This window comes from Elephas maximus, chromosome 12 (assembly GCF_024166365.1).
Source record: "Elephas maximus indicus isolate mEleMax1 chromosome 12, mEleMax1 primary haplotype, whole genome shotgun sequence".
NCBI classification, from domain to species: domain Eukaryota; kingdom Metazoa; phylum Chordata; class Mammalia; order Proboscidea; family Elephantidae; genus Elephas; species Elephas maximus.
The window spans coordinates 54255156-54267515 of record NC_064830.1 but is presented as its reverse complement, the minus strand read 5'-3'; the positions used below and the strand labels follow the sequence as shown (position 1 = coordinate 54267515).

General features: G+C 37.1%; 1 protein-coding gene across 6 annotated transcripts in view; it reads left to right on the top strand.

Annotated features, from left to right (window-relative positions):
• Positions 1-12360, top strand: part of ATOSA (atos homolog A) — a 202739-nt gene that overhangs the window by 167960 nt on the left and 22419 nt on the right. For all 6 annotated transcript variants that reach the window (XR_007519586.1, XR_007519585.1, XM_049903410.1 and 3 more), the window contains exons 8-9: positions 954-1033; positions 1739-1847. Coding sequence is in view for 4 of the 6 variants with exons in the window: in XM_049903410.1 (XP_049759367.1) it covers positions 954-1033; positions 1739-1847 (189 nt within the window). In the remaining 2 variants the exon portion in view is untranslated. The remainder of the gene's footprint in view (positions 1-953; positions 1034-1738; positions 1848-12360) is intronic.

Below are 12360 nucleotides of genomic sequence, written 5' to 3'. Positions count from 1 at the left end.
AGCTGGTTGACACCCTCAGCTGAATCATCTGGGAATCAAATTCATGGCTCTCCGGCTTGAAGCTCCTGTACACAATCATCTTACTCAAAGGCATATGAGTCTCCCACACAAACTACATTTACAAATAGATAGATCTGAGTGCAAATGTTAAGAGCATAGCTTTGGAGTCACACTGGCTTCATTGTAGCTGTGTGACATTAGGTAAGTGATACAACCTCTTTGGGCCTCTTGTCTCATCTGTAAAATGGGGACGATAATGTGTACCTTAGTGCTGTGAGGATCTTCCCAACTTGCATGTTGCATATGATTTTACCTTTAATTTACATTTGAGTCTTTTCATTTTTCGGATATTTTGAGTTAGGTGGTGGTTTGTTTTCTTTAATGCAGTGTGGTATACAGTGGTGTTTGACAATCCAGAGCAGTAATTTTCAAACCTTCTGTGAATCCTCAGGGAATGCTTTTTGGGAATGCTTCAGTGGGGTGGAGGTGGGCATCTCTATTTCATTCTTTTTTTCTTTTTCTTGATTTTAAAGTTATAAATGTTTTTCAAAAAAATACAGCAGAAGTATATAAAGAAGTAAAAATCTCACCAGTAATACATACTGGAATTCTATTTAAACTTTGGTTTGGGAAAAAAATATTTCTGCTTCTTAAAAAATCAACCCTAACACCTATTGAATGGAAAACTGATTTGCTCTGTAAACTTTCGCCTAAAACACAATAAAAAAACAAAAAATCAAACCATAGTAAAAGTGCTTTTATTAATTTTTTTCACATTGGTTAATAAAATTAGAACATAAGAATATTATGTAATAAAAAAACATGGTTTTAAGTAAATTGTTAAGAGGAAAGCTTTATTGTTTTTAAGATATGCTTAACTTTCATTTGAAAAGTATTTTATCAATTCAAAAAATTTAGCCTTTTAATATCATAAATGATTATTTTGACTTTAGGTTCCTCAAAGAAAAATACAGTCAGGTTGCTTTGACCTGGATTCATCATTACTGCATCTGAAAAGCTTATCTTCTAGAAGGTATTTATCTTAAAATTCATTTGTGTGCATGAGACAGAATTACACAAAATCTGGTCTTTCACAATAAACAGTGTTTACTGTAAAGATCAAAATTATAACAGGAATCTTATTTTCCACTTGATTTTCATTTTCAGTTTGATGTCATGTGACATGCACACAATTATTAAGAACCAGTGAGAAAGAAATTAACATGATGAATTGCTGTTTTATATTGATCATCATAATAAACCAGCACTCTCCTCTGGTTTTAGCACTTGCATGGGTTTGTGTATTTCTAGTCATTCATTTCCACCTTTGTATATACCCCTTTTCAAAAAAAGCCTAGGCAGTTATTTCCGTGGTGGCAAATGATACTCTCATTATATTCTTTAGTTAAATAATTTTGCTGTTATATATGCATTTTTAACTGAAAATGATAATTGATATCAAATTCTGCGTTATTGCATATTTCCAATAAATGCGATGATTTAGTATGGAATAAATTTCACCTCAAATATTATAACATAGAGATCATAAAATCTAGTCAGGGGTTTTAAAATAGGAATTTTATATCTTAAAATTTGCTTATATTGAACCTTTGTTTTTATGGATAATATAAGTAAAATAAATTAGATTCTCCTAATTTAATTTTATACAGAAATAAATAATATTCTGGTTAAACCATGTTTAATAATGTGTCCTTTTGCTAATTTGTTTTTTTAATAGTCCTCAACCATGTTTGAACATTGAAGATGATCCAGATATTCATGAAAAACCATTTCTGAGTTCTAGTGCTCCACCTGTAACAAGTCTTAGTCTCCTAGGAAATTTTGAGGTAATGTGTTTTGAAACTATTTTAAGAGTTGAAGTTTCTTCACCTAGATTCGGGTCTACAATTTGTTTGTAAACAGAAATAAATGGATTATATTTTTCCAAAGCCTTGAAAATATCATCATCTTCATTATTTTTAAGAGGCGGAGAGTTGGGAGAATTGTGGGCAGTGGCATCTTAGAATTGAGTAGCTGGGAGAGAAGATGAAGGACTTGGTGAAATCAGAGTGGATAAACTTTTGATTACACCTTTCTACCTGGCAAAATTGGCTCTAGGATCCCGGAAGGGTGATGGTGGACTGATAACAGCCCCTTTATGATCAAGTAGATTGATCTTCAAAATCAAATGGTTCTCTGTACTATCTTTCCAACTTTTCTGTGTATCTAACTGACTGCTGTAAAAAAAAAAAAAAAAACTGTAGGTGACTTAAAATAAATAAAGAATTTTGAGTGGTAAGTTTTTTTTTGGAGAAATAACTTAAAATTTGTATTTTTTAATTCCAGTAGCTTTTCTAGAATAGTGGTGATTTGATATATTAACTGAATGCTTTATTTATAACAATATTTTATTTTTGAAGTTATCTTTTAAGTTTTAGTGGGAATAAAAAGATATTTTGTGGTAAATTGACCTCTTTTCCATGTCACTTCCAAAGTATTAGTTCAGGTATGTTGAACTCTGTATTCCTCCTTTTCATTGATTTAAAATTGCAGAGGTCAAAATGATAATAATGAATAAATAAAATTGCAGAGGCCATTGTGAGGGCTCTCCATAACCTTTGCACTATAATAATAATTAAAAGAAAAAGCAAACAGCGTGATAAATGAAAACTTTAAGAAGGGGAAAATGATTTAAAAATCAATACACTTGTATTTTCAGAGAATTCTGTTTATGCTAATATGCATACATTTTTAAGTGACTTAAGGCAAAAATACAGAAAGCTCTGATACAATCCGTACCAAACAAAACCCACTGCTATTGAGTCAATTCCGACTCACAGCAACCCCATAGGGTTTCCAAGGCTATAAATCTCTATGGAAGCAGGCTTCTCTTTCTCCTGCGTACCCGCTGGTGGTTTCAAACTGCTGACCTTTCAGTTAGCAGTTGATCACTCTAACCGCTGCTCCACTAGGGCTCCTTATCAGGTCCTTTTTAATTTATAATGAATTTGCTGCTCTCAAAAGTTGCTGCTCTCTGTCAGTTTGTTGTACTGTGGAGGCTTGCGTGTTGCTGTGATGCTGGAAGTTCTGCCACTGGTATTCAGATTCCAGCAGGGTCACCCAATGCGGACAGGTTTCAGCTGAGCTTCCAGACTAAGACAGACTAGGAAGAAAGACCCAGCAGTCTACTTCTGAAACGAACTAGCCCGTGAAAACCTTATGAATAGCAGCAGAACATTGTCTGATATAGTGTCAGAAGATGAGTCCCCCAGGTTGGAAGGCACTCAAAAGACGACTGGGGAAGAGCTGCCTCTTCAAAGTAGAGTTGACTTCAGTGATGTGAATGGAGTCAAGCTTTCAGGATCTTGATTTGCTAATGTGGCATGACTCAAGATGAGAAAGACACAGCTGCAAAGATCCATTAATAACTGGAACATGGAATGTACAAAGTATAAATCTAGGAAAATTGGAAATTGTCAAAAATGAAATGGAACACATAAACATTGATATCCTAGGCATTAGTGAGCCGAAATGGACTGATATTGGCCATTTTGAGTGGGATAATCATATGGTCTACTATGTGGGGAATGACAACATGAAGAGGAATGGCATTGCATTCATCGTCAAAAAGACCATTTCAAGATCTATCCTGAAGTACAACGCTGACAGTGATAAGATAAAATCCATATGCCTACAAGGAAGACCAGTGAATATGACTATTATTCAAATTTATGCACCAACCACTAAGGCTAAAGATGAAGAAATTGAAGATCTTCACCAGCATCTGCAGTCTGAAATTGATCAAACATGCAGTCAGAATGCATTGATAATGAGAATTTTGCAGTACTAATGACTTCTTCAGTGCAAATACCTTTTTTCAACAACATAAATGGTGACTATGCACATGGGCCTCGCCAGATGCAATACACAGGAGTCAAATTGACTACATCTGTAGAAAGGGATGATGGAAAAGCTCAATATCATCCATCAGGACAAGGCCAGGAGCCGACTGCAGAACAGACCATCAATTGCTCATATGCATATTCAAGCTGAAACTGAAAATTAGAACAAGTCCACGAGAGCCAAAGTATGACCTTGAGTATATCCCATCTGAATTTAGAGACCATTTCAAGAATAAATTTGACGCATTGAACAGTAATGACCAAAGACCAAATGAGCTGTGGAATGACATCAAGGATATCACACATGAAGAAAGAAAGAGGTCGTTAAAAAGACAGGAAAGAGAGAAAAGACCAACATGGATGTCAGAAGAGACTCTGAAACTTGCTCTTGAATGTCAGGCAGCTAAAGCAAAAGGAAGAAATGATGACGTAAAAGAACAGAACACAAGATTTCAAAGGGCAGCTCAAGAAGACAAAGTGAAGTATTATAACGATAGGTGCAAAGAGCTGGAGATAGAAAACCAAAAGGCAAGAACACGCTCAGCATTTCTGAAGCTGAAAGAACTGAAGAAAAAAATTCAAACTCGAGTTGCAATGGTGAAGGATTCTGTGGTAAAAATATTAAAAGATGCAGGAATCATCAAAAGAAGATGGAAGGAATACACAGAGTAATTATACCAAAAAGAATTGGTTGACATTCAACCATTTCAAGAGGTAGCATATAATCAGGAACCGATGGTACTGAAGGAAGAAGTCCAAGCTGCACTGAAGGCATTGGTGAAAAACAAGGCTCCAGGAATTGATGGAATATCAATTGAGATGTTTCAACAAATGTGTCCAGCGCTGGAGTGCTCACTTGTCTATGCCAAGAAACTTGTAAGACAGCAGCCTGGCCAACCGACTGGAACAGATCCATATTTATGCCTATTTATAAGAAAGGTGAGCCAACCAAATGCGGAAATTCTCAAACAACATCATTAATATCACATCCAAGCAAAATTTTGCTGAAGATCATTCAAAAGCGGCTGCAGCAGTATATCAACAGGGAACTTGCAGAAATTCAGGCCAGATTTGGAAGAAGACGTGGAACTAGGGATATCATTGCTGATGTCAGATGGATCCTGGCTGAAAGCAGAGAATACCAGAAAGATGTTTACCTGTGTTTTATTGACTATACAAAGGCATTCAACTGTGTGAATCATTAACAAATTATGGATAACATTGTGGAGAATGGGAATTCCAGAACACTTAATTGTGCTCATGAGGAATCTGTACATGGATCGAGAGGCAGTCATTTGAACGGAATAAGAGGATACTGCATGGTTTAAAGTCAAGAAAGATGTGCATCAGGGTTGTATCCTTTCATTATATCTATTTAATCTGTATGCTGAGCAAATAAACCGAGAAGCTGGGTTATATGAAGAAGAACAGAGCATCAGGATTGGAGGAAGACTCATTAACAACCTTGCTTGCTGAAAGTAAAGAGGACTTGAAGCACTTACTGATGAAAATCAAAGACCGTAGCCTTCAGCATGGATAACATCTCAACATAAGGAAAACAAAAATCCTCACAACTGGACCGATAAGCAACATCATGATAATGAAGAAAAGATTGAAGTGTCGAGGAATTCATTTTACTTGGATCCACAATCAATACCCATGGAAGCAGCAGTCAAGAAATCAAACCATGTGTTGCACTGGGCAAATCTGCTCCAAAAGTCCTCTTTAAAGTGTTGAAAAGCAAAGATGTCACCTTGAAGACTAAGGTGCGCCTAACTCAAGCCATGGTATTTTCAATCGCATCATATGCATGTGAAAGCTGGACGATGAATAAGGAAGACCGAAGAAGAATTGACGCCTTTGAATTGTGGTGTTGGCGAAGAATATTGAATATACCATGGACTGCCAAAAGGATGAACAAACCTCTCTTGGAAGCAGTACAACCAGAATGCTCCTTAGAAGCAAGAACGGCGAGACTGTGTTTTACACACTTTGGACATGTTTTCAGGAAGGACCAGTCCCTGGAAAAGGACATCATGCTTGGTAAAGTAGAGGGTTAGCAAAAAAAGGGGAAGACCCTCAACAAGATGGATTGACACAGTGGCTGCAACAATGGGCTCAAGCGTAATTATGACTGTGGGCATGGCATAGGACCAGGCAGTGTTTCATTCTGTGGTACACAGGGTCGCTATGAGTCGGAACCGACTCAATGGCACCTAACAACAATGCAGTAAATTACAGAAGAGGTTCATTTTAAGTAAAGAATTTGACTCTCTGTGGCAATAATAAAAATATATTACAAGGATAGACTTGAATTACTAAAGTAACACACTGGTCTTGTTTCATGAAGCGCAGGACAAAGTCTTACTCCTGTAATGCTGTTGAGAGAGACTTACAGCATTATTTGTGGGGCTTTTGGGGGAGTCTGGAAACAAATTGACCAGAGTTAACACTCAAATGGAAGTTCATCCATCTGATTTCTGCTGTTATTTGTTATGTTTTTCTTGTTACCATTTAGAGTTTTCTACTCCAAAAATCTTGACCCTTTCCATTACATTCATCTATCCTGTGATTCTCTCCCTCTATCAGTTCAGTTCAGCACAATACCTATAACCACTGGAAATGGGTAAACTATTTTTCTCATATGAGGAAATCTCAGAGCTTTCTGTCGCTATAGAATAGTTTGCATTTTCTAGAATTTTATATAAGTGGAATCCTGAAGTGTTTACTCTTTTTTTGGCAGGGAGTCAGACTTCTTTCACTATCATTATTTTGAGATTCCTCCATGTTGTAGTGTGTATCAATAGTTTGTTCCTTTTTATTGCCATTGTATGGCTATACCATGATTTGTTTATTCATTCACCTGATGGTCGACATTTGGTTCGTTTTTAGGTTTTGGCTATTACAAATAAAGCTGCTTACTGTATTTTTATGCAAATAATGGACACCTTCTACATTTGTTTGCCAACTGTGCCCTCTGCTTGGAGGTATTTTCGTTAGCACCACTATGCCATTTTTTTTTTCATGTTGCTGTAAAAGAATTAGCATAACACACTTATGAAAATACCTCAGGTGGGGCCGGGAAGGCTCTATTGGCAAACAAATTTAGAAGGCATGCATTATTTGCATAAAAATGCTGTATATACATTTGTGTGTACTTTTTTGTGTTTATATGTTTACATTTCTTTTGGAGTTGAACTTTTAAAGAAACTCCCAAACTGTTTTCCAAAGTGGTTATATCATTTTAAATTCTTGCCAGCTGTGTATGAGAGTTTCAATTCTTCCACATCCTTGTCAACATTTGCATTGATCAGTCTTTAATTTTAACCAGTCTAGTAGGTGCATAGTGCTATCTCATTCTGGCTTTAATTTGTATTGCCCTAATGACTAAAGATGCTGAGCTTCTTTTCCTGTGTTTATTTTCCAGATGAGCACATATTTTCCAAATAATTTTTCCAAGTCTGAAGCTTGGCTTTTTTTGTGACATAAAAGCCTGCTGAAGTTTTGATTGTGGTGATTGTATTGATAGAGATCAATTTGGAGGAAATTGACACTTAACAATTTAGTCTTGGAAGCTATTAATACAGCGTATTATCTCCATTTATTTATATTTTATTTCTTTCATCACTGCTTTGTAATTTTCTGCACACAGATCTTGGACATAGTTTTCTAGACTTATGTCTACATGTTATTTTATGGCTTTAGTGATATTGTAAATTATACTTTTTAAAGAACTTTAAATTCCCTATTTAATGAACAATTTCCAATGGCAAATATATTACAATATGAGTGATTTTTTAATATAAATAGTAACCTTGCTAAACTCGTTAATTTTAGTAAAAAAAATTGTAGATTCCTTGGGAATTTCTACATAGATTCTCATGTCATCTACAAATAGGGACAGCTTTTTTACTTTGTAATCTGTGTGCCTTTTATTTCCTTTTCTTGTCTTATTGCACAAGGTGGGATCTAGCATGCATGCTAGCATATTAATTTAAAGTCACAAAAATCTGAATTATCTCAGATAAAGTCAACAACTAACATGGGTCATTGGCCTTATCCATAAACATATTTGTGTGTGCCCTTCCTGTGAAAATTTTAACCACCTCTAGAATATTTTTCTCAATAAAGAAACATTTGAGTACCTCCTATGTATCATGCTGTATGCTAGGAATACAAAGCTAAATGATAAAGATCCTGTCACAAAAGTATACAGTCTACTGGGTAAGATGGACATGTAAATTACAAACCCAACTGTTGTGGATTGAACTGTGTCCCCCCAAAAAATATGTCAACTTGGCTAGGCCATGATTCCCGGTATTGTGTGATCGTCCACCATTTTATCATCTGATGTGATTTTCCTATGTGTTATAAATCCTACCTCTATAATGTTAATGAGGTGGAATTAGTGGCAATTAATGTTAATACAGCAGAACTCAATTTATAACATTAGGTTGTGTCTTAAGCCAATCTCTTTTGAGATATAAAAGAGAGAAGTGAGCAGAGAGACGTGGAGACCTCATACCACCAAGAAAGAAGCACTGGGAGCATAGTGTATCCTTTGGACCTGGGATCGCTACGCTGAGAAGCTCCTTGACCAGGGCAAGATTGATGACAAGGACTTTCCCCTGGAGCTGGTGCCCTGAATTTGGACTTCTAGCCTACTAGACTGTGAGAGAATAAACTTCTCTTTGTTAAAGCCATCCACTTGAGGTATTTCTGTTGTAGCAGCACTAGATGACTAAGACACCAAGTAATTAGTACTGTAATAGACATTTCTTCAGCACCTCTACTAAAGGAATTGGGGAAGACTTTACTGAGGAAATGCCACAGGAGTTAGTCACAAAAGATTAATAGGAATTTGTCAAGTAAATCTGTTTGGAGAGTGGAGAGTGGCAAATCATTCTAGACAGAGGGAATGACGTGCACAGGCACATGTGCAAAAGTAGTAAAAGAGCATGATGATATTGAAAAGCATCAATTTATAATTGGAGCATGGAACTCTGTGTGTAAGTGGGAGAAATGAGGCAGGAAACGTAGGGTGGGCCTTATGTGCTGTCATAGATTAAATTGTGTCCCCCAAAATATCTGTCAACATGACCAGGCCATGATTCCCTTGTATGATTGTCTACCATTTTATCATCTGATGTGATTTCCCTATGTGTTGTAAATCCCATCACTATGATGTAAGAAGGTGGTTTAGAGGCAGTTATATCGATGAGGTCTACAAGATTAGGTAGTATCTTAAGCCAATCTCTTTTGAAATATAAGAGAAGCAAGCAGAGAGATATGGGGACCTCATACCACAAAGAAAGCAGCGCCGGGAGCAGAACCCACTCTTTGGACCTGAGGTTCTTGCACTGAGATGCTCCCAGACCAAGGGAAGACTGATAACAAGAACCTTTCTCCAGAGCTGGCAGAAAGAAAAAGCCTTCCCCTGGAGCCGGCACTGTGATGGACTTCTAGCCTACCGGATTGTGAGAGAATAAACTTCTCTTTGTTAAAGCCATACACTTGTGGTATTTCTCTTTTATAGCAGCACTAGATGGCTAGGACACATGCCATACTATGAAGTTTTTACTTCATCTCATAAACAGCAGGAAACAAAGTTTTTCAGCTGGTAAGTGATACAAGATTTTCTTTATTAAAAAAAAAAAAAAAACCTGTCGATAGTACAGACAATACACTAGACATAGAAAGACTAATTTAGAAAATGTTACATTTGTCGAGAGAGGAAGTTGTGAGGGTCTAAGATAGGTTAGTGGTGGTGGGAATGGAGATGAGGGCATGAGACTGAGAGATAAAATTGACAGGATATGGATTGAATTGATTACAGGGCAGGAGAAAAATATAGAAGGTTGGTGTGACACGAGTCTCTTCATCTTGTCTTTATGACCAGGAGACTTTAGAATTGCTGATATGTCACTGTTTTAAATCTAGACTACATGGTTTTAGAACCATGAGGGCTCGCGGTGTTCCTTTTCTAAGAATTACTGAATCAAAGGAATGAGAGTCACATTTCGTGATGTAATAGATGGGTATATGTGAAAGAGAACTTCTGAAAAGTTTGAAAATGTTTCTGATACCTAGAAAGATAAAGTCGGATTAACTAAATTGTGAAAGTCGTTACCTTAGTGCGTGAGCTCGGGAGGGATCAACAAGGAGCTTCTCTACTGTCTTCATTTCTATACCTTTAAGTTTTTTCCACTAGTTGTTGTTAGGTGCCGTCAAGGTAGTTGATTCTGACACAGAGTGACCCAGTGTGACAGGACAGAGCTGCCCCAGAGGGTTTCCTGGCCTGTAATCCTTACAGAAGCAGATTGCCAGATCCTTTGTCTTGCAGAGCCACTGGATGCAAGCTGCTAACCTTTTTGATTAGGAGCTGAGTGCTTAACCATTGTGCTACCAGTGCTCTTTTTTTCAGCTTAGCATGTACTATTTTGATATTAAGCTAAATAATAAGACACTATGTATCATACAACAGAACTTTTTTAAGAAGCGATTATTTCTCAAAATTAAAAGTGCTTGGATTTATCCCTTTTTTTTTTTTTACTTAAAATATATACACAGCAAAACATATACACATGCAACAATTTTTACTTATATACAATTTAGTGACATTGGTAACATTCTTCACATTGTGTCATCCATCTCTTCCCAAATTATTTCACCCCCATTAACTTAGATTCACTGCCCAGTAAACATCTCACGTATGCTTTAGAGTTACTGTTGTCAGTTTGGTCTCAGATACATAATTCTTTAAAAAGAGCACAATGCTCTTGGTCTCAGGGAACATCTAGCTCAATTGGCATAACGTAGGTTATAAAGAAAATTTTCTTTTTTCAGCTTTGATGAGTAGCTTCTGGGGTCTTAAATGCTTGTGAGCGACCATGTAGGATACTCCACTGGTCTCACCCATTCAGGAGCAATAGAAAATGCAGAAAACTAAAAATACAAGGGAAAGATTAGTCCAAAGGACTAATGGACCACAACTACTACAGCCTCTACCAGACTGAGTTCAGTACAATTAGATGGTGCCCGGCTACCACCACTGACTGTTCTGACAGGGATCACAGCAGAGGGTCCCGGACAGAGCTAGAGAAAAATGTAGAACAAAATTCTAACTCACAAAGACCAGACTTACTGACTTGAAAGAACCTGGAGAAACCCTGAGAGTATGCCACCTGGAAACCCTTTTAGCTCAGTAATGAAGTCACTCCCGAGGTTCACCCTTTAGGCAAAGATTAGACAGGCCCATAAAACAAAATGAGACTAAAGGGGCATATCAGCCCAGGGGCAAGGGCAGGAGGGTACAGGAAAGCTGGTAGTAAGGAACCCAAGGTTGAAAAGGGAGAGGGTTGACATGTCATGGGGTTGTTAACCAATGTCATAAAACAATATGTATACTAACTGTTTAATGAGAAGCTAGTATGTTAAAAAAAAAAAAAAAGATTGGCTCAAGATACAATCCAATCTTGTAGATTGCATCCTGCCTTATTAACATAACTCCTGCTAATCCCATTTAAAAAACATCATAGAGATAGGATTTACAACACATTGGAAAATCGTATCAGATGACACAATGGTGGATAATCACAGAATATTGAGAATCTTGGCCTAGCCAAATTGATACACATATTTTTGGGGGACACAATTCAATCCATATCAGAGACCCAAGAATCAGAGAAGGTACTGGATTGCAGATATAATTGCCTCCAAGAACTATGGCCTTCTTTTTCATGAGAACAGAAGAACTGGATGGATTACTGAACATTACCAAGCATCTTGATCAAGGACTTAATAGATTGATCCTTATCAGAAGGGGGAAATGTGGAACAGAATCTCAAATTCCTCTGAAATCCAGACTTATTGTGCCCATTGAGACTAGAGGAACCCCTTAAATCTATTGCCCTGAGATATGTATTATTTTTTTTAATAGTGCTTTAGGTGAGAGTTTACAGCTCAAGTTAATTTCTCATACAAAAATTTATGCACATATTATTATGTGACCCTAGTTGTAATCCCTGTAATGTGACAGCACACTCCCCTTTCCCACCCCGCCATTCAGTCCTCTCCTATGCCTTTCTGCCTTCTCATCCCACCTTCGGACAGGAACTGCCTATTTAGTCTTGTGTATCTATTTGACTTAAGAAGCACACTCTTCGTGAGTATTTTATGTTTTACAGTTCGGTCTAATCTTTGTCTGAAGAGTTGGCTTTGGGAATGGTTTTAGTTCTGGGTTAACAGAGTCCGGGGGCCATGTCTTCTGGGGTTCCTCCAGTCTCAGTCAGACCATTAAGTCTTATCTTTTCATGTGAATTTGAACTCTGCACCACACTTTTCTCCAACTCCAGCAAGGACTCTCTGTTCCATTCCCTACCATGATGGTCATTGGTGGTAGCCAGGCATCATCTAGTTCTTCTGGTCTCAGGCTGATGGAGTCTCTGGTTTATGTGGA